Here is a 23,065-nt window from a genome sequence, read left to right on the forward strand (position 1 = left end):
ACTCCCACCCCACCCCCACCCCACCCCCACCCCACCCCTACCCCACCCCTACCCCACCCCCACCCCACCCCCACTCCACCCCCACCCCACCCCCACCCCCACCCCCCGCCCACTCCACCCCCACCCCACCCCACCTCACCACACCCCCACCCACCCACCCCCACCCCACCCCCACCCCACCCCCACCCCACCCCACCCCGACCCCCACCCCCGCCCGCCAGAGGGCGCTCGAGCACGCGCCGCCTCTACGGGTGCCGACTTGGCGACTTGACGGGGCGGCGGCGTCACCGCGGCAGCTTCGCGTTTTGTTGTCGTCATCGTCGTTGTTGCGACACCTCCACCACCTCCACCAGCAGCACAGGGAGAGCCATGGCCGCGATGCTGGCAAGGTCACTCGCATCGCCGCTGCAGCTGCTGCGGCGTGGCGCAGTCGCGGTGAGCCATCACCGACACCACTGCCACCACTGGCACCACCATCACCACCACCAGACGGACCACAACAGCGCAATGAGCGCTCGGCTGGAACCTCGCTTCGCTCCGAGCGCTCGTCGCGTGTCCAGTTCGTTGTCCCCCCCCTACCCCCTCTACCCCCCTCTGGCCCCGCCGCCGCCGCACCTCCGATGAGCATGGTTAGCTACGTACGGTGCGAAAGAAGTTCCACGTACAGCACGGCGTGCTGATTCGTGCTGAGTGCTTGCTGTGTTGCTGCTGTGTTGTTGTTGTGTTGTTGTTGCTGCTACTGAGTACTGAGTGCTGTTGCTGTGTTGTTGTTGTGTTGTTGTTGTGTTGTTGTTGCTGCTACTGAGTGCTGAGTGCTGCTGCTGTGTTGTTGCAGGCGAGGTTGGCGGTCACGGGAGGAGTGCGGCCCGGCCCGAGCGGAGCGCCCTGGGCGGCACGCGCCGCCATCAGCACGGGTGGGGGAGACACCACCACCACCACACCACCACCACACACCACCACTACCACACCACCACACCACCACCACTACCAACCCACCACCATCACACCACTACTACCACCACCATGACCCACCATACCACTACCCACCACCACTATCCACCACTACCAACCCACCACCACCACTACCAACCCACCACCACCATTACCCACCACTACCCACCACCCATCATACCATATCACACCACCACCATCACACCACCACTACCCACCACCACTCACCCACCCACCATCACACCACCCACCACAACACCACCCACTATCACACCACCCACTCACACCACCACGTGTCACAGCCCAGGGGGGGTTGATGTGACGATGTCGCTCAGTCACCGAGGTTCAGCTCCGCTGTGAATGCCGCTCGTCCAGTTGCGTTGAGCAGCAGTGGCGACCTGCTCTGCGTCTTGCGCAACGCCGTCACTTGACGACTTCAGCCGCCGGAGGTCGCTGCCGTCTGTGGGATGTAACGGCCTCTAGCGGCTGCGAGGGTCACGGCGAAATCCGTTTCAACACGCGAATTCAAAAAACTCCAAGCGATTCGGTGGCAATGGAGGTGTCGTGAACTTGGACAATGGGTATTAATCGATGCCTCGTTATGCACGAAGTTACAAGTCGGTCAGTTTGTGCGCGTGTGCCGTGAGCAAACGGCTTCCATGGGAACGTGGAATTTCCAGCAGTGACTGGAAATTCCTCGTGTGAGCAGGGAGACAGTGGCCGGTCAAGGTGTCTCCTCTACAGATGTGCATTCTCCTGGAGTGCAAGTCAATAATGCCTGCATGATGTCTCAGCATAAGCATGCAAAGTGTTATTGCAGAGTTATTTTTAAAGTTCGTTTATCTTGCAATACATTTGCAGAACTTTATTAAGACTACCTACACCGGCGTTTTCCACAAATTTTCAGAGGGGGCCACTTTCGCCGATAATACATCATCAGTGTGAGGGCAGCCACACATTATAAACCATTGGGGTTTGACAGCAGCACGATGATGATGGGGGGGTGTTTGGTCAGGGGCCGCACTAAAGGCCACCAAGGGCTGCCAGTGGCCCGCGGGCCTTGCAATGAAAAACACCGACCGACGTGGTTCATGAGACTTACACAGTAGTGCTGTGGATTACACTGACCGAATTGATACTATTTTACACTTTGAAAAAAACATGTACATCTGGGTGGCACTGTTTAGTATCGCAACATACGCAAATACCGGTTGGTTGTCAACGCGGCTAATTACACAATGTAACATGACCAGGACTTTACGTGAAGGAATGACACAAATGCACACTTTTTCTCATTGAAAATAGGTACATTTCAAAATATCACTGTACTGCTCACAAAAGCAAAGTTTGTGGGGAATAATAGCCATTTTCTGTACTTTTGAGGCATAAGCAATTGGAAAATAACACTACCCAGGAACTATGTTTTTTTGTTACACAGTGTTATCTCTCGGGGGTTCATAAAACAGGGTTGTGGGACCTCAAAAGTTGTCCTATGTAGATAAAGGGGCCACTTATGAGAATTCCCAAAGGCTGTCTCAGCAAAGACGGCCCACGGCGATGAGCGCCACTCCAAATGTTTCAGCTTTCCCTCGCTTTGTACGATTTTGCGTATATACACCTCAGATTTGCACGGTTAGCTACGCACGATGTGAAAGAAGTTGAACTTACGTAACCTATTTCTACCCATAATTTGCAACTGTATACGGTTTGAACTCGCTCGTATGTAGCTATGCGATTGGACCTGGGACAACATTGTGTACTGTACGCGCTATTTGACAGGCATCTGTCTCGTGGGGTTTCGCTTTGCGCGCCCTCTTTTTTTCTGAAACGCATCTACTACCGCGTAAAGCGCGGGAAACCCGTTGACCCTTTTTGTCTGGGCACCCCTCGCTTGACACATTAACGCCCACGTGACGTGCCGCGGTTCAGCGCTGGAGGTCGTTGCTTGGTAAATGCAAGCACGCTTTGTTGGGAAATGCTCTCGGTTACAGAAATTGTGGTTGGCTCATAAGCAGCTGAAGCTGTGCAACACCGGGTTTAACACAAGTGTAATGCAGTCGTGAACTTATTCATGCTCTTAAACCCTGCTTTAAATTACACTTTGGCTATCCAAACGTATTTTTAAAAGGAGCAAATTTCTGCAAAAAATCAAGACAGTAGACTTATCCTGAAGTCAATTTAGTCACCAAATTCGTTTTCGTTATAATACATTTGAACAAATTTGTGTCGTTAAGAACCCTCCACCACCCGACGCAGCCAAACAAACAAATTACCAGGTGGTGTACACGCGTGTAATGCCCCAATTATTGTTTTACCTCACCCGTAAGTTGAAGAACAATCCCCTCAACCAATATTACCAATCACAGAATATACAACATTTAGTTTGATACAGATTTGGTCAGATCGTTACGTGGCTAAACCCAAGAATATATTGCGAATTGTAACATTGGCTGCAAAACCTGACGTGTCTTTCACCTCATTATGTAAACACATGACACCATAACCCCCTCTCTTGTTTATCTATCTCCCACAATGCCCTCACCCCCACCACTGCAGCTTGCCACCTCAGAGCTGCTGCTGTGACAAAACCCGCACCCCACTTCAAGGCGACAGCCGTGGACGATGGGAAGTTCCGCGAGTTGTCGCTCGATGACTTCAAAGGGCAGTACCTGGTCCTCTTCTTTTACCCTCTCGACTTGTAAGTGCAGCAAGAGCACACGGACCTCAGGCACCGCATGCGATGGAGCTCCCACCTTCCCTCGGCCCTTGCACATCATTGTGACCCGCTCAATGAGTGAAGCTATGCCGCAAGCCACACAACTATAACGTCGAGGGCTGTTTTAACATGTGCGTCAGAATCTCATTAACTATTAGTCTTCTATGAATGGCAAGACTATCATGTATGTTAAACTTCTTTCGCACCGTGTGTAGCGAACCGTGCTAATCGGAGGTGCAGTGTTGAGTCTATGGGGAGACTGTATGTGTGCATTTTGAACTTCTTTCACACCGTACGTAGCCAACCGTGAGACAGACATTGTCTGACGAGCTGATTTCGCATGTCTTCATTTAATTCGCTCCATCTATTTCTTGGGTTGTCTTGTTAAAGGTGTTTCTTTTTATTTGGCTTGGATGTACTGTATATCATGCATGGTTCATAGTAATTTCTTATATTGACATTAATGGTGAATAATAACATGTGAGAATTCCTAATTATTTCTATATGTATGAATGTTGAACTTCTTTCACACTACATATGTATGTACGTGCATCATTTCCATGGTTTACAAGGTCTTACAACACTTAATTTGTCGTATGATTATACGGTCAATATTGAGGAGAAAAAAGTCATTGTAGAAATAAAGAAAGTCACGGGATCTGTTTATATTTGTCGGGATTTTATTTAACACTACAACCTGGGTGCAAAATGGAGAAATTCCAAAATGCCCGTCATTGCATTATGTGCTCTCGGGAAACGTGCAAATTCAGAAATGTATTTCTGAAACCATTGCTGATGTAGATTGAGTTTTACGCGTCCATTAACAGAGTTGTTTCCCGGCAGCACGTTCGTATGCCCCACGGAGATCATTGCATTCAGCGAAAAGGCCAACGAATTTCACCAAATCAACTGCCAGGTGGTGGGCGTATCCGTCGACTCTCACTTCAGCCACTTGGCCTGGATCAACACCCCGCGCAAGGTGCCCAACTTCTGTATGAATAATAAAGAGATAGGAGCTACAGCTTTTCACATTATTTTTTCTTTTTCCCATCGGCGTATCGGTTTTTCAAAGTGATATTTTATAGCAGCATTTGCTTAAGTGGGAAAACTGTGTTACCTACTTGTGGGCGGCACGGTGGCGAGATGTTAACTACCTCGCCTGGTATTCAGGAGGTTGTGGGTTCGATCCCAACCCTGAAGCCTGTATATTTGGAGTTTGCACGTCTCTCTCCCCGTGGTCGTGTGGATTTTTTCCGGGTCGTCTGGTTTTTCCCACCACATATAGAAAGTGCATTTAGCTGCTATAAATGTCCACATGATAAGCCACTTCGTTGAGCTATCATTTGTGGCCAGGTTGCTTCTGAAAAAGAGATATATAATTCAGTGGGTCTTACCTGGTAAAATTAAAATAGTGTTCTCGTTTATAGTTTAGTTTGTGTCTTTCTACGTCTCATGAGCAGATTGTGGCGTGTTAGCTGCTTGTGGGTTGCTAGATGTTATATGCAAGAACATTCCACTTTCACGACGCATCCTGTTTTTGAACAAACATGTGCAATCCTCTTGCGCATAACATCTACCAACTCAGGAGCAGTTGTGTGCTGATTAGACCAAAAATGTCCCATCTGTGTCCAGAGTTTGCCATTTTAAACAAATCCTGCTCAAAAAAAGAGTTTGGAAGGCCCTTAGATTTATGGACAGAAAATTATTTTCATGTGGGAAGATTCAATTCTTGTCTCGTATATTTGTTTAACGAGGTAACCCCACTGGAGCCACATAATAAGTATTCGTTCTATGTGTACAGTACATCTTGGCGCAGAGTTGCTTATACATTTCACAATGAAGCTTCAGGTTTTGTTATCGCCTTGCACAACTTGTATAATAATATGCAGCTTTTTATTAATCCACTGTTGAATGGAGGCCTCCCCATGCCGTATCACGCATGAAAGCTGATTGACTACACATTTTGGAAATATAATTTCTTTCTGGCGAGTGGCTGGATCAACATAATTTGTGGATCACATTCGGTCAGATCAAATTTGATTTTGCTTGCGATTGGACTTGGCACATGATCGGATCCCATTAGATTCAAACTGTGCCCCGCCCCCCCTCCACTATTGAAAACCTATTATTTGTAAACTCTCAGTGACAAGAGGGACATCGTGTTGCCTGCAAGGATTTTTAGTCGTGATGTTTATGTTTTATGATGGCACTTTGTAGATTTATTAAATGAATGAATAAACAATTGCACGAGTGTAACCCCAGATTGTGTGGTGGCGTTCTCACTTTGTGCCATCCTTCTGCCAGGCTGGTGGCTTAGGCCACATGAACATCCCTCTCCTCTCAGACTTCAGCAAGAATATCTCAAAGGACTACGGCGTGCTGCTCGAGGAAGCAGGCGTGGCTCTCCGGTACGAATGTCGCATGCCCGCCTCCTGTGCCTGTCCACCTGCCGAACCAACAACACGTCTGTCTACCTTGGCATTTCCTCTCTCATCCACATAGTAGCCACTGCAGCACCATTCACTCTCGGCCACGGTATATCTGACCCTCAAAAATTTTATATTGTCGGTTTAAGTGCCAGCGCCACTTGTGTAGGCAAAGGGTTATGCCGATAAAGTACAGAACAATGCACTTTGGTTAAAATTGCAATTGGTTTTCATATATGGCTGAAGCAGCCTTTGGTCTAAACATGAGTGCATCCTTAACCAGCTTCCAAATGCAAAAGCACACCCCATCCGATTATGAGTTTAGCACTCTGACCACGGTGTCATCCAACATCACAAATAATCAAGTTGGCAATTATTACTGTCCAAAAGGACAAGCCTGCTGCTCGTCAACGTTAAATGTCATACACGTAGCTGCAGGGGGCATTAGTTTATGCTCCACATCACTTCTACCAGCGCCTTGCTTCGGTGGGCTAAATAAATGAGGCCCATCTATAACGTTAATTTTAGACTTCACGCTGGGATAATTTACCAGCCTCCTACCGGCAACGTCTTTTCAAGCTGGAGGAACATATGGTCGGGCAGCGCACGCACGCCACCAGGGCAGAGCTCGTGGTTATGTGCACCGCTGGGCTCGGCCACTGAAAGGAAAATAGCTTCATGTCTTGTGGCGCCCAGTCCCTATAATTACAGTGGTGCATCACATATCTGCCCTGTCTGATTATCTGCCCACACCCAGGGCCATATTTGTTGTGTGTGATGTAACCGACATTTTCTCGTAGATGTTCTGAAATCCGACCTTTTCATATATCTGCCTATACCTCAGTGCATAGCAAGTTGGATATGCGACATACTTGACGATCACAACAGCGTTGTCATCTGAAATTGTGGTTTCAATTTATTTTGACTTGTGCAATTTCAAGTGCAATCGACCCCACCCAGGCCTGCTGCATTGACACACATGGTGGGGGTTGTGCATGGATGTGGTACACTGTTGACAGCCACTAATGGCCATGCACGATATATGTATGTGTGTTTAACTGCCATCCGTGATAATCAGAGGTGCGGGGTAAGGACAACAAACTAAACACAAAAAGCAGCTCTACGGAAATTTTTTTAAATTTAGATTTCAAAGTACATAGCTCCAGTGGCTTCCTAATATCGGACGGAAGAGTGTTAAACTCATTTCTTTTGAACAGCTTTTTTTTGTTTTTTGTCCTTCCGCACCTCCAATTAGCACGGTTGGCTACTTAGGGTGTGAAAAAAGTTCAATATATACACATAAGTTACAGACGGCCGCAAAAGCGTATCTGAAAGCGCACGATGCGGTGACCGTCTCTGTTCGACAGCCAGCCAAAAGCTGCTGCTGCGAGGATGACCGGACTTCGTTTGATGGTTTATGCTCCTTGACGAAATCAGCAAGGTATTGCGGTTAATTTGTGGCAAGCTTGCCACAAATGCGAGGGTCGCCTCTGCGAGCGCAGCGCTACGGCGGTGCCGTGTTGACTGCCGTGGTCGCCGTGTCGCCGGTCACCCCGCGCAGGGGCCTGTTCCTCATCGACCCCAACGGCGTCGTGCGGCACGCGAGCGTCAATGACTTGCCCGTTGGCCGCTCCGTGGAGGAGACCTTGCGTCTCGTCAAGGCCTTCCAGTTTGTGGAGGAGCACGGGGAGGTGTGCCCGGCCAACTGGACTCCCGAAGCTCCAACGGTAAAAACGCACACTCGCGGACGTTATCGCTGGAATACCAGAGTTACATTTTGACATATGCAGTAAAAAGAGCTTTATAGCTCATCGGATTCCTCCAGTACAAAAAAATATTCTGATTCTATTCTGATGTATCCTCCAAAACACAAATACAAAGTATTTGTTTGTCCATCGGGCAATTGACTTTCGAGACCAAAATTATCCATTGGCTTTTTTTTCCAGACCAATTTTATCCAGCAACAAGCCTCACTCTGAGACCCAGAAGGGTGAAACCAGATCAGAGTTTGCTTGATTAAACAAATGCTGCTGGACATTGGTCTGGAAAGCCAATTGACTGACAGACTAAAACACATCTGCATGCATGTGCAGATACAGAACAAAGTTCTGTTATTTGTTTATACTCATAATACTCCACAGCAACATAGAATGGAATTGTGTAGCCTAAGAAGACTTCATTGCATCAAATTAACTTAAGTGTAAGTGCATTCATGAGAAGGCTACATCTAAATGTATATTTTTCAGCGTTTTGTTACATTGTAAAAGAGGGCCTTATGCATTTCACATATTAGACACACAAATATGTACAGTAATGTATATATTGTGATGATTACCCTATCGATCACCATACTACTCAGGGGTAACATAACATGCAATAATAATAAAATAAAAGTATATTTTTTACCAGGTTCAGCTATATAATATACAGATAACTTTGAAAGGAAGTATTGCCATAAAAATCCACGTGTGTGTGTGTGTGTTTCAGATCAAGCCAAACCCTCAAGACTCACTGGAGTACTTTGAAAAAGTGAACTGAAGAATTGAAACTGGAATGTAGAGGTTCTCATCGTCTATAGCAAGACGTTAATATTGTTACAGCTTGAACTGAACTACCTTTGGTATTCAGTCTTTAGCGCTTATCGACTCAAAGTGTCTTCGAATCAAATAAATGTATTTTGATACAAATACGCGCTTTATTAAACACGACCTGAACATAGCAGTTGAATTCATCATGTTGACAACATTGCAATGACCAATCTGTGCAACTTAATATCAGCGTAATATCTCTGTTTACCGATGTGTGCACCATTACAGTTGACGGAAAATTCTGCTTTAATTTGGTTGACGAGATGTGTGTGTGTGCAAACCTATAAAGTACACGCTGAATGAATGATTGTGGGTTGTTGTGTTGTCGATGGTATGCTGTGGTTAAAGAGCCATGAAACATTTGAAAGCCGAGTAGCCACTTGCAGGGGCATCAAAACATCACTGAAAGCGCGTCATTGACTGCCATGCTACGGACATGCTGGATAACTAACCTACGTGGCATGCGATAGATGTTTACTTGTAAAGTTTATTACTGGCCTCAGGTGTAGTGAGATGATAAAATAGCGATAGATGAGATTGCGGTGTGGTTAGATGAGAGGAAGACATACGGGCTAGCAAGACGAGATAAAGTGATGTTAGAGAAAGAATACAGCTATGTATGCAACATGTATATGAGGCATGTGATAGATGTACGGTAGGAATCCATAGAGATCTACAAGATGATTGATTCAGAAGAGAGATGAGCGATATAAACGAATCTACAGTTTTCCTTCACTTTATGCCACGTAATTGCAAGGCCCGCGGGTCACTGGTGACCTTTAGTGCGGCACCTGACAATACACAAATAGTAAAACATCCCCTCCCCACCATCATCGTGCTGCTGTCAAATCCCATGGTTTCAAATGTGTGGCGGCCCTCACACTGATGTCTTATCGGCAAAAGTGCCCCCCTCCCTCAGAAAATTAGTGAAGAACACTGATTTATGCGGTAATAGATGCATTCCAAAAATAATGGTGCACCGCACGAGGAGACGGCTGCATGCCGAGTAGCGCGCACAGCGCACACGAAATGTCCCACGTCCGACCTCAGCCAATGTTGGGTAAAAATTACGTGAGCCGCGTTTTCGCGAAATCGCATAAATCCAGCCTGCATAGAGCGAGGGAAACTGCACGGTGTAGGTCTTTACATAAAGCACGAAATTGTGGTGAACTCAAGTCATACCCTACCAGGCACACACACATACTGACCAAGACGAGTAAGCTAATTATAGTAGATATTTCACACTTGTCCGACGTAATTGGTTTAATTTAAACAAGCTGCAAAAATGTGCTACCCCGCTAGGCAATGGCATTACCCCTAAAGACCATACTCAACACACACGGCTTGCTTTTCTCTCGTAGCTACACGGTACACGTGATGTTTTTTTGCCTTGTCAGTGGAAAGGCGTACAACTTTCAGGATATAAATACACAACTTATATTTTACGATTAGGATACATTCTGCGGCCGTCTGGTACGTTCCTTCCAATATTCGGAAGCCACTATTCACTTTGAAATCTAGATTGAAAACTAATTTCTTTAGAACTGATTTTGTGTTTAGTTGTCGCCTTTAGTTGTCGCCCCCAGGACCTCCAATTAGCACGGTTGGCTACATACGGTTCTACAGAAGTTCAACATACATGTACTAATAATATGGGTTTTCCCCTTTTTTCTGGCAACAAAACTGAAACCTTTTTACAAGGAATCATGTTTACATTAACCACAATACCTGCGGTCAGAATGCAAACAAAAAACACTGATAATATATGCATTGTCCTTGACTGATTGGTCCACACCAGAGACAGCTTTCCTTAGAGCATAGTCTCATGCGGTGTTCGACCAGATGACACCAAAAGGCGCACAGCTCAAAGACAACGCACCATCAGAGTAATGAGGGCTCCTTTGCCAGTACCCAAAAATAATAGGGTTTTTCTCCCCTTTTATTGTTATATTTTGGTACTGGCAAAGGAGGCCTCGATGTAGATCCATGCACTGTGTGGAAAAAAAAGCAAGAGGAACGGGATCCCGCGATGGAAGTCCCCTTGACGGACACGGAGGGCATGGCTGAAGATGAGCAGCAGGAAGGAAGAAGAAGCGTTCTGCATAAGGGGGAAAGGAAGATTGACTGCGCCAAGATGTCAGGGATGGGAGGGCAGAGAAAGAGTGGGCAGGAGTAGAGGGGAGGGATTTAGAGTGGGCGTCGCCACACCAATATTAGATAGCTTATCAAATTGAAATCCGATATATGAGACCGTTCTAAACAATGTGCTTTGCAAGAGTAACCGGCGAACACGAACAAATGACCTCGCGCATGCAGAGCGTCCGGTGAATTGTTGTTTTTGTCGCTTGTAGTTACCAAGTCGTTCGGATAACCTCACAAAAAGGACAATTGGTTAAAATGTTGATGTTTATTATTAATACATTTATTGCTCAGAATCATGTTGGGTACTATTCGGTTGGAACAAAATTCAACAAGGGGTAGAGTAGCCAAATAATGTTGAGAAACCTCTGCTCAAGATCTCCCTCGAGTGGACTACCCTTCCGCCAACAGTGGCGAGGGCAAGTAATTGCAGGGCTGCGCCTCTACCCCGCAGTATTTGCCCGAGAAACGAGGACACGTGTCGTGATCGGGCCTCCCGTGCGGTTTGTGCGTTCGCCGGAAAAGCGGTCACCAGGGTTCTGTGACTGTCCCCCGAACCGGCCACGCCACAAGGTTTCTTCATTGCGAGGCCACCAAGGGAGCCACTGGAGGCCACCCCCCGATAATAAGCAACAAGAGAGAACAGCCACCACCACCATCATCACCATTGTGCTGCTGCCATAGGTGTCACCCATACGGTTTACCCCGTATTCTTGTACAGGGAAATTGAGTTTGCAGGTCCATTTGGCGTACAGCCCTTTCAGTACGGGCAAAACTAAATTATTGTCTATTTGTTTGTGTTTCTCCCTTGTGATGGGACTTTGTAGAATGAATGTTGAGGTTTATAAGGGCACGGGGTGACCAATACCGTCTGAATTGGCCTGTAACAAGGGAGGGCATTAACATGGAGTTGACTTACCAGGTCTGCTGGTGTCAAACCCACGATGGCTTAAAATGTGTGGCGGGGCCCTCGTCCCACCGGTGAAGTCTTATCGGCGAAAGAGTCCCCCCCCCCACCCCCTCCTCTAAAAACTCACACTGCGGTAACCGATTAGAGGCAGGTAACTGATTATAAACCGGTAACCGATTAAAGACCGGTAAATGAATAGAAACCTCTTCTTGGTTCTTTCGGTAAAGTCACGTAGAAGGGAAATAATAAAAATAAAACATAACTATTATGTTTTATTTTTATTATTTTCTTTTTATTATTTTATTGTAATAAAATTATAAAAATAAAACATAATAATTATGTTTTATTATTATTATTTCCCTTCTACGTGACTTTACCGAAAGAACCAAGAAGATGAATCCCTGTAGGCACGAAAGCTTTAAATCGAAGTTTGAATAGAAACCGGTAACCGATTAGAGGCAGGTGACCTATTATAAACCGGTAACCGATTATAAACCGGTAACCGATTAGAGACCGGTAACCGGTTCGCGGATCGAGGCGCTGGGCGTGGCCGCAACTCGGTGACCCCCCCCGAGCCACGCCCCCCGCGGGGTCACCGCGCACTCGTCTGCGGCCTCTCTCGCCGAGTGCGCGTCGCGCTCGTCGCTCAACAACCTCCCCGGGCTCACTCGGCTCCCTCGTGCCTCCCGACTCCGCGGGGCCGCTACTGCTACCGCTGCTGCTGTTGTTGTTGTTGTTTGGTTCGCCGTCGACATCGATGGGTTTCTTTGTTTTCCCCCGAGAAAGAGGAGCCGCCGTGAAGATGTGAAGCGCGCGCGCGGTACGTGCGGGTGCCGCTCGCTACCATCCACTCCGACACCCTCGCCTCCTCCTCCTCCCCCCTCGTTCTCTCTCCTTCACTATCTCCTCTCTCCTTCACTATCTCCTCCTCTCTCCTCCACTACCTCCTCTCTCCTCCACTACCTCCTCTCCTCCACTACCTCCTCTCCTCCTCTTACGTCCTCTCTATTCCACTCTCCCCTCCCCTCTATCATCCCTCGTTCTCTCTACTACTCTACTCTCTCCTCCACTCTCGTTCTCTCTCCTTCACTATCTCCTCCACCCTCTCATGTCAACTCTCCTCCACCCTCTCCTCCTCTTACGTCCTCTCTCTTCCACTCTCTCCTCCCTTCGTTCTCTCTACTCCACTACCTCCTCCACTTTCTCGTCCTCTCTCCTGGCAGCCGCCTCTCTTCTCATCTTACTCTCACCACTCTCATCGTCTTCAGCTTTACCCACGCTCCGTGTTCTATTCTCCACTCCTCCCTGCCCCTCACCCCTCTCTCCTGTTCCCACTCTCTCCTCTCACCCCCCCCCCCCCCCCCATTGTTCTCTCATCAACTCCTCATGCTTCACGCTGGCCACTGTGTGGGAGAGTGAAGGGAGTGGAGGCCCAGGACCGGTTCACATATTACTGCCACTAACGTTAGCCCTGATTGGGACGACAACTCGGGTCACCAGGTTCACTCCGCAGTCGACTAAACCACCGCTCCAAACGCAGAGCCGAACTCTAGAATCAATGTAATGCATCATCGGCAAACCTGCACGGTTATGTGGTTGCTGCTGTTGGGTGTCTCTGCGATGTGTTCAATTCCGACCTTTTAATAACTCCTCACCAATAATAGGAACGCCGCTAAGGTCACACTGCTTCGAATGTACAGCAGAAACAACAACAACGTGGGAGTTCCCATGGCTGACATGTCTTGCGAATTGTTTTTTAACAAGTATAACGTGCTTACCCACTCCTACTGGAGATCTCTGAGCAAAGAGCTTTATAGCTCATCGGATTCCTCCAGTATTAATACTCTCGTATTCATTTGATGGCCATCTGAGACCATCAACAACAACACAAGAGCTGTCATCCTGTAGTTTAACCACCGGTGGATCGAGTCTCGGTCATAATTAATGACACCAGGCTTCGGCACCTTGACGGGACGAATCCACTGATTGATTGATTGACAGCACTGCTGAGTGCTGGGGGCATATTTGACGACACTTCACCACGCCTGGTCCGCTGCGTGTTGGTGGCGCTTTTAGACGTGGGAGCATGGAGGTTACAGTACGTACGTGTACAGTACAAACATGTTTTACTTGTACTGCCCTCTGCTGTCCAAAACGTCGCCCGGGTGCTGAAACTAATGGGATACATATATCTCATTGTGGACGAGGTGGGATGTTTTTATGAACGTGGCGTCACGGGATCTTGAACGTCCGCAGTTATATCACTGCCAACATCGGTGGTGTATATCTGAACTGATCCAGTGCCTCCTCGAGGTCAACTCAGCCAAGAAAAGAAACGAGTACCTGGTGCAATGTGGAAGCGTCACAATTGGGGAGACAAAGGTGGCCTGGCACGGTGTTGGCCACTCTCACCCCCTCGTGTGCCGTGCCGGCCTAGTACAGGGACTTACGAACTTTCAGAGAAACGAACAAATCTGTCCGTATGTCCAGTTGCCTGTTTGGACCGAGAGTTGAAAGTTCAACCGGCCCGCGAAATAGATGGCGGTGTTGGCATCTGCATCTACATCTACAGAACGTGAAGAACCAGTGGCATCTACATCTGCAGGGAGATTATACCACTTTAAGGCCATTCTCCGTGTTTAGTGTACATGCCGTACAGCATTTCAGGAATCGAGCGGAGTAAAGTTGGACTTGCGAACAGACCTCTGAAACCTATCTCGTTCGTAAGTAGAGGAGTCGCTGTACAGTATAATGGTAAGAAAATCCCTGTGAACCACAAATGTGTACAAATAACAGGGTCCCTGCAATTCATCACAGAAAACTGGTGTTACTGTCACAATTTTTTTTTTAGCATATGCAGTTTTGTGTAGGAATATAATTGTGCAGATATATTTTGAATGGACATAATATACTGCTTCCCATGGCCTTGGTTGTGTTAATATTAGTTTCAGTAACCTTAGAGTTTTAGCAAATTCAAAATGTGAAGGTGTAGCCCCTCTACAGTATTTTGTCTACTCTTCTCCAATGGACAGATAGCTTGAAAGAAGTGGGAGTAACCCATACCCCACTACACGACTAACTTTGGTGTACCCATTTATATACTATAAGCGGGAAGTGCCCGGGGGAAAAATAGATTTAAAAAAAAACTTCTCAAAACTTAAAAACATAACGAACACAAATGAAAAGAAAACTTTTATCATTACCTCATTATCTATAATTCAAATAAAACTTACACTCGCGCGCCAAGATTCAATTCCTGAAATCGCGCAAAGGACTTGAAGCTTGTGGATTTCTTTAGAATCGGCCTATTCCCATTTAATGGATACCACAAACGCTCACCAGATATCGATTATTGCCAGTCCTGTATGCGGGTTGACGCCACACACTTAATGGTCATTTCCCCCCCCCCCCCCACCAAAATACAAAAAAAATTCTAATTTATACTTTTTGCATTGTGTATAATCTGGAAACTACCCACATGCCAAATTTAAAGTTTGTTGCATGTCGGGAAGTATGCTAAACATTTAGAACAGACACACATTCACAAATTTCCCGTTTATATATAGATAGATTGTATGGACAGAGGTGTGTGGATTCAAGAGACTTTGTTGTTGCAACTCCCATGCTTGGAGATCAAACCTGGGCCCTCTGGATTGCAAGTCCAGTGTGCTAATTGACACCTACACACAACATGCGTAGACAGAGGTAGGTGTCAAATCTATGAATAATCTTTGTTTTTTTATTGTTGAAGGTAAAACACTTGTGGCTGGAACCTCTCGCTGCCAAAGCTGCGTCCTGTCACCGCTTGCCGTACGAATTGTAATTTTGAAAAGGTAAGTTAGCTTTGCGTATTGTACATTGTTGTGCTATTTTTGGTTTTTCACATTTTACTGAACGCTTAAGTAGAAATACTGTCATCCACGCACAATGGTTGAGAACATTTTCTGGGATTGTATGACACTACGGGCCATTTTTACCTGTGGCACGGCATCACCACGCCCCTGTGACATTGCACTGTGTAATGCAGGATGTAACGCCTGGTGTTGCTGCTTAAAAAAAATAAACTCGTCCAATGTTGACCAAACGTATTAAATGTTAATCAACCTCAGTTGCTTGCTCACCTGCGTACAGTCTGTTCTCCTATAACGCCGCGTGTTGTCATGACATGAATTTGATCTAACGCGATTAATGTATTGGGGAACACATTGTTTGTAACACGGATGCGAATTGGGTATAACGTGATTCAGTGAACAGAACTACGTCGCACGAGTCGGAATAAGCGGTAGTACGGCTGCCTCGGCGTAGCATCATCATCTCATTACTACCAATATTCGTTCGTTAGTTTCTCAATCCGCTTGTCCTGGTAAGGGTCGCGGCGGCAGCATGTTGAGTTGGGCGGTCCAGACCTCCCTTTTCCTGGCGATGAACTCCAGCTCTTCCAGGGGAATTCCCAGGCGTTCCCACGCCAGCCGAGCGACATAGTCCCGCCAGAGCGTCCTGAGCTGGCGCCGGGCTCTTCGCCCAGTACCAATATTTGTCAAAAGTTGGAAATCGACTGCTTGCCACAGATTGACTGAAATGACCCTATCCCTGAAGTGATCGAAACGTCGTGATTTTGTTATTATTTTAATTATTTTTTATATTTACGTGGCTTTACCGAAAAACCCAAAGAATATGAATCCCTGCAGTCATGAAAGCTTTAAGTCAAGATTCATACCAAACATTGTTTTAAGAGTAAAAAGACAAAAGTGAAGTTTGGAAAGATGGCACGATTACGTTATAATGTCATGGTGATGGGCTTGCCTCTCCTTGGTTGTCGGTGTACGAAAGGTCACATGAAGGTGTCAAGCACTGTGGCGATGTGGCAAGACTGGCTGCTGGTGGCGCTGTCACTGTTGCTGACCATCTCGTGTGTTGTTGCGTTCATGCTGTGCGGTACGTGATTCATTCCTGACGAGGATTGTTTTTTTTTATATAAGTTGTTTAGCATTTGTTGGGAACGTGTTTTCATGGCCAGGTAGATCGAGTGGCTCGCAGTCAGAGAGTTGAGAATTTAAATCCTGGTTGGCGGTGTACTCAGCCAATCATCCCTCTGGGGGTTGATAAAGTGGGTACCACGTTGTAGCAAAGTTAACAGTGGTTGTCGCACGTGTTTAGTTTGTTGTCCTTCCCCATACCTCTGATTAGCACGGTTGGCTACGTATTCTTCGAAAGAAGTTCAATATACATATGTATGAACGCTTGCCCTCCATAGGAATGTGGAATTTCTACCATTGCTACAATGCTCAAATCACTTTAGCTTTTTTGTTTGTGTATTATTGCCTATTGTGGCAACAACACATCACATGGCAACATCCCAAATACCTAAATAGACTCCAGCCTACAAGTAAATTATATTTTTTATTGTACATCATTTCATATAGGTATTGTTTTTGGAGCAACAAGATGACATGTACAAATCAAAATATATGGGAATAAGGTTGTACATCTATACAACATTTGTTTTATATTTAAGTAATGTTTTTGTAATTCTTTCACTACGAGCCTTTTGCTCGTCAAAGGACGGGTGTATTTCAGTAAATCTGAAACTCACGTGATGTGAGGGTTCTGCCTTTGTAGTGAGGGTTGGAAGTTGATGTCAAGGAGGGGGGAGGAGGCACCTCGGCCCCCATGTGGAGTGACGTCAGCCGATAATTATTATGAATGGAGGGGTGTCCATTTGGATGACGTCACCTGCTCATGATTATTAATGAGGGGGGAGGCTGCTCCATGTGGAGTGGCGTTACATGCTCATGATTATTAATGAGGAGGTGTGGGGGGGGGGGGTGTCCATGTGGAGGACGTCACCTGCTCATGAATATTAATGAGGGGGGCTGGTCAATGGTGGAGTGACGTCACGAGCATTAAGAACAGACATTCCTGGGTGATTATAGTCGGTATTTTAGGCTCAATGAGGGGTTATCAAACTTTAAACTCGGAACCTTTTATGCACCCGAACATCGTGGTAAAGGGGCGAGGGAAGGGACATTGTAGCACTGGCACCTTTATTGATTACTGGCCAAAATTCGGACTCCAAAGTTTGAGAAACATGGTTATACGGGTATAAAGTGGCATCTAGACACGATTTATTAGATTATCAAAATATCAAAATCAGAATATGTATTGATACTGGAGGAATCCGATGAGCTATACATTTTCACAGATGTCCAGTAGAGGCAAGTAAGAACATGACAACAACAGACAATACAAAAACATGATAGTAGTCCACAGTACAAGAAAGGTAAAATGACCCAAACACACATACAAATAAAACTAAATCATCCTTATCCTACCAGGCAAATCCCACTGTGGTATTAACTTATTTTTCAGAAGCGATCTGGCCACAAATGATAACTCAACAAAGTGGCTTACCATTTGGACATTTATAGCAGCAAAATCTAAATAATATCGATGCATGTTTCTAAATGTGGAGGGGGAAACCGGAGGACCCAGAGAAAAAAATCCACGTGACCACGGGGAGAACATGGATTTTGATACAGCTGTCGTGGCTGTGACGGTTCTACCTGAAGACGGAAGCTTGTGTTGCCTCCGAAACGTCGTGATTTTTTATTTTATTTTACTTTTATTAATTTTAATGTTTTACCTACGTGACTTTACCGAAAAAACCTAAGAATATGAATCCTTGCAGTCACGAAAGCTTCAAATCTAGAATGGATTCTGTACTTGGGTTCTGTACAGTTTTTAGTTGAATGCTTTTGATGTAAATGTTTGGCTTCTACCAAAGTTTACCTGAATGGTCCTTCATGTACATGTAGTCAGGATATGATTGTCATGTTTATATTTGCAGAGTATCTGTATACATCTGTGCTTTTTTTCATTAGTATTGGAGATATTTATTGGCTACCATATCCGTGGTTTGGTGTTTAGTGTGTACTGTTGATGTTACGGTCTAACTAAGCAAGTGCATGTACATTTTATTTTATTTTACTTTTATTAATTTTAATTTTTACCTACGTGACTTTACCGAAAAAAACCTAAGAATATGAATCCTTGCAGTCACGAAAGCTTCAAATCTAGAATGTACATTGTTGTTTGTGCGTGTGTTTTAGTGGAAATTCGTGTATGAATGCGTCGGTAAACGTATCTTTCTGCGTCTCCATGTTGTCTCACTTAGGGTGGTATGTGGTGTGGAAACTGTTCCTCTCCAAGTTCAAGTTCCTGCGCGAGATTGTGGGAGAGACGCAGGCGCAGACGCAAGCCAAGCTGCGTGCGTCCGCCGAGGATAGCCCGACTGCACACGCGAAAGCTCGACACAGAGTCAGCTTCGAACACAGCGCTGCTCCTCCCATGCACAGCACGTACAGCCAGGGCTATTAATAACGTCGGGGTCTTCACAGCACCACATCACACCGTGCATATATCAAGCTGCTCAAGTACTGTAACAACGTGTGCAAAACCTTGAACACAGAATGTACAACAATCTGTTTCATATTATGCATATTCATGGTGCCTACCTTGCTTAAGTCGGCCGCACATTAGGGGCAATAAGGTCAAAGTGGCTCGTTTTGTAAGCCACTGAAAAATTTCCTGCCATAAATCGCCTCTTCTGCGCAGTATTCACTTTCATTATCAGACACCCTGACAAATATGACACTTATTTAATTTGGTGAATTACAAGCAGACTGCTTTTGTAAAAAATTGTTTCCAGCTGAATTGCATAGCGAGATATTTGAAAAAAATATATTTTTAATATTTAGCTATGTAATAAATATATTAAGGTTTCTTAATATATTTATTATACGTGTAAGCAAACTGTAAAAGGTTTTTAAAACGTGATTCGGCAATCGTGTACTAATTCAGTCGGGCAAGTGCAACATGCGACCCAGTTTTTTGTGCCCAATTTCACTCCCAAGTTTTGGTGGAGCCTGAAGCGCAAGCAAAGTTCAACAATTAATCATGAGGGGATGAGGCGAGGACATAATTCGCACTTAGTTGCTAAGATGTGGGATAACTGCCAATTGGAGACTCAAGCAATGAAAAGTGAACCAGGCAAAATTAACATTTACTTTCCTGTTTGCCTATCTTTGTATAAAAAACAATAATACCAAGTTGTCTCAATGTATGGCCAGCGTTAGATCCAGATTAATCGTACGTTGCCGATATCCATGCCTTGATCCATTTGTATTTTCTTCCACTGTATTTGCTTGTTCAATGAAAATGCCTTAGTTCTTTTTTAATCAGTGTTTTAAGTTATTGTCTTGAATCTATATAAAAAAGGACTTGGAAGTTGAGCATAAATCTTAACAGGATTTTATCACAAGGTGATATCCTTGTACCTAGATTCATCCTGAGCTAACGTGAACACAATTCATTGTACTGTGGTATGCAAATGTACTTGATTTTTTTTTTACCATAGCCTGTACTCCAGCTCATTGCATGGTCGTATCCGCGTGTTTAATCAAACCTCGCGGACGCTTGGGTCAGTGGGGGGGGGTCTGCGAAAGGTTCCCATGTGGGTAAATCCCACTGTGCACAAAATAACGTTGGCCAAGTGTCGTGTGTCAAAACAGCCTGTCCAAATTGCCATCACGACTCAACTGTGATACACGTGTTTAAGCTACTGTGGCTCTTAACAAATGTACAGGGTATACAGTACTGTATATTGTTTGTCACGCACACCCAATTGATACATTACCTATACTGTATTTACATTTCAATGGTTGGTTGAAATGGGGATATTTAGTGATTTTTGGGTCCATAGGACTGGAGTTGAGAACCACTCATGGTTAAATCATTTACTTGGCAACCTATTTACACAGCTATAAACTTTGTTGGATTACTGGAGGATCATGTGCATCTACAGTAAAGGAAAAGCTGCAAACCTAGCAATTGATTAAACACTCAGGCTGTGATATAATTACCTCAAGTTGCACAATATTTATGTATTAACCCTACGTGTAATATGAACTACTTGGCTAACTGGTAGCCTTAACATTGTTGCAGCTGTTAAGATACTTGTAAAATGAGAATGAGTTCCAAAGTGAAGAAACAGTACATGATGTTGAGATGTGCATTTTCAAAGTCATGGATACGAATGTACATAGCTGTGGCTTTGACAAAACATTTGGCGTTCTCCTGATTTGTGCACAATGAATGGTTTGTCTGTGCGTACCTTCGGCAGCAGGTTTAATTCATGGAGGGCCATCTACTGACAGAGCCGTGTGTCCCCGGCATTTCAAAACCATGCTTGATCGGAGCTGTAATCCTCAGAGCAACCTCGTGTCTCCATAAAATGTCTGGAGACATAACCCGGACCAAACGTCCATAAGCATACAGCAGTTTGTTTTTACGGCTGATGGCAAATGAGAAATCTGTGATGAAGAATTCTTACATTGAAAAAAATTATTTGCAGTAATAACTTTAAAATAACGAATATGGCGCTTGTAATATATTAATCTGTAGCAACTATGATTTAATGTTTATCCAGTTTATAAAAGCACCCCCTCGAGAGTTTTTAATTCCCAGTACATTGTAGAAGAACAGGAGAAAAACAGTGCTATACAAGAAACAGGCTCTAGTTGCATCAAGTAGCTTATCTCATAAAAAAGAAACATGCTTAGCCATTCCAGGGTTAGTTCCGGCTCATGTTGGCCAGAACTTTATGGTGGATCGTGCAACCATTGAGAGCTACCAAAATGGATCCCACTGCGTGGTGTATTGGCCACCGCTATGGTGTTCCACAAAGTTTAAGTTTTGGGCCTCTCAATCTCTTAATATACAACTACTGCCATGCCGGTTGCAAACCAGTGGCATATCTCCATTGATTGTTCGTTCTATCGTCATGCATTTATCGGTATCCTCTTGGATTTTGGCTCAGATTTTCACCAGGTGAATTTTTCCAATAACTGAATCTCCTCTTGGAGGAAGAACAAATTATTCAAAGTAATCGTTGGGCAGGTTTCTCTTTGCCATGAGCCTTGACAATCACCACCAAGAGCGTGTACCCCCCCCCCCCCTTCGCCTGCAGTGGAGCACAATTTATGATTATTGGTGCGAGGCCAGTAATAGCATACAGGGTATTAGAATGCAAAATATCCATGTCCGGATAAAGATACCATGGCATGTGCAGCACTATGTAGTGCACCCCCCCCCCCCCCCGTGGCCTGGTGCTAGCACGTTCACCGCTTGTTGCAGAGGTTCACGGTTCGAATCCAGCGAATGCCACGATTTTACCGCAGCTGTAAACACGTTCCTTCGGAGTGGGCAGCTAGGAACTTGGTTGGACAGCGCATTCGTGCACGACAGACATAATCTCTGGTGGGCAGTGTGGAACCTGTTGTTCCTACCTGTATAACCGCGATATGACGACGTTCTGTCTGCGTCACACGGCCTTGACACAAGCCGAACAAGGCGGTGGGACTGACTGCCCTCGAGGCCCGGGGCCACCGCAGCACCGCGTCCACGCCAGGGGGCCCTACGGCCCCTCCAGAGCACGCGGGGTCGCGGCGCTCTGGGCCCCGTGTGTGCGTTACCGCGAGCAGCGGCCCCAGCAAGAGGCTGTGTTCTCAAGCAAGTGGCCTTCCGTGTTTGTTGATAAACGAAGCTAATGGCAATATATACAGTCAACCGTGTATATGTATTTTAAGGCAGTGTTATCCACGATTGTGTTGGCTTTAATGACTTAAGTGGTGATTCGTTTTCCTCTCTTTGTACTGAAAAACGAATTTCTTCACATCATCATCAACCATGATCAATCCATTGCTGGATGAAGGCTTCCTCCAAGAGGCCGCTATCTTTCGTGATTCTAGGAAACCAGACGAGTGGGAAAGCAGCCAGAACCGGCGCCATCAATTGCCCAAGCTCTGTGGCCCTATATTGTTGGGATATTTGACCAACTCCATTAATACGTTTTTATACATGGAACAAATAGTGGCACCTATCCCATACAGATGGAACAGCTGGAGTCCACATTGTTGCTGTCCTGGCCAGCCAGGGTTACAGGAAGCAAGCGTCACGACGTTTGTGTCATCCACCAACCCTCTCTGCCCCCCACAGTGCTGGGTTACAGGCGCCCAGAGCCACCATGCCCCGGCATAACGAAGACAACGGAGCAAAAAGGTTGAAAAGCTTGGAGATGTTGCATGCTGGGAATTATACTGAGAGAAAGGTTAACGCATGGAGGTATTGGCGACATGCGCAGATTAGAAACATCACTGAAGAAAAGTGGTCATGGCCAGAAGCGATGGACCCCGACGGTTGTCGATAATGACGGAATGGCAGCCAGAGGATAGAGGAGCGACTGGACATGTGAAAAAGCTTCATAGCTCATCGGATT

At 45.8% G+C, this 23,065-nt stretch overlaps 2 protein-coding genes across 2 annotated transcripts; both read left to right on the top strand.

Annotated features, from left to right (window-relative positions):
- The first annotated feature begins 273 nt into the window (after window positions 1-273).
- On the top strand, window positions 274-8,985 carry PRDX3 (peroxiredoxin 3). The gene is made up of 7 exons (XM_061556621.1): window positions 274-435; window positions 836-914; window positions 3,508-3,649; window positions 4,511-4,646; window positions 5,972-6,075; window positions 7,655-7,820; window positions 8,581-8,985. The coding sequence occupies exons 1-7, from the start codon at window positions 370-372 to the stop codon at window positions 8,629-8,631; spliced, it is 744 nt and encodes a 247-aa protein (XP_061412605.1). The 5' UTR covers window positions 274-369; the 3' UTR covers window positions 8,632-8,985.
- Window positions 8,986-12,332: 3,347 nt separating this feature from the next.
- SMIM13 (small integral membrane protein 13) lies at window positions 12,333-22,524 on the top strand. Its single transcript, XM_061556607.1, has 4 exons — window positions 12,333-12,550; window positions 15,482-15,563; window positions 16,561-16,665; window positions 18,905-22,524. Exons 3-4 carry the CDS (start codon window positions 16,566-16,568, stop codon window positions 19,105-19,107), a joined length of 303 nt encoding a protein of 100 aa, XP_061412591.1. The 5' UTR covers window positions 12,333-12,550; window positions 15,482-15,563; window positions 16,561-16,565; the 3' UTR covers window positions 19,108-22,524.
- Window positions 22,525-23,065: the final 541 nt, after the last annotated feature.

This window comes from Lethenteron reissneri, chromosome 22 (assembly GCF_015708825.2).
Source record: "Lethenteron reissneri isolate LAM-NWPU_2019-01 chromosome 22, ASM1570882v1, whole genome shotgun sequence".
Classification (NCBI taxonomy): Eukaryota; Metazoa; Chordata; class Hyperoartia; order Petromyzontiformes; family Petromyzontidae; genus Lethenteron; species Lethenteron reissneri.

Excerpts from the sequence above, each read along its gene's own strand:
- PRDX3 (XM_061556621.1), top strand. The coding sequence starts at position 370 with ATGGCCGCGATGCTGGCAAGGTCACTCGCATCGCCGCTGCAGCTGCTG. Across the intron at positions 436-835 it reads TGCGGCGTGGCGCAGTCGCG|GCGAGGTTGGCGGTCACGGG; the intron begins GTGAGCCATCAC and ends GTGTTGTTGCAG. Across the intron at positions 915-3,507 it reads ACGCGCCGCCATCAGCACGG|CTTGCCACCTCAGAGCTGCT; the intron begins GTGGGGGAGACA and ends CCACCACTGCAG.
- SMIM13 (XM_061556607.1), top strand. The coding sequence starts at position 16,566 with ATGAAGGTGTCAAGCACTGTGGCGATGTGGCAAGACTGGCTGCTGGTG. Across the intron at positions 16,666-18,904 it reads TGTTGCGTTCATGCTGTGCG|GGTGGTATGTGGTGTGGAAA; the intron begins GTACGTGATTCA and ends TGTCTCACTTAG.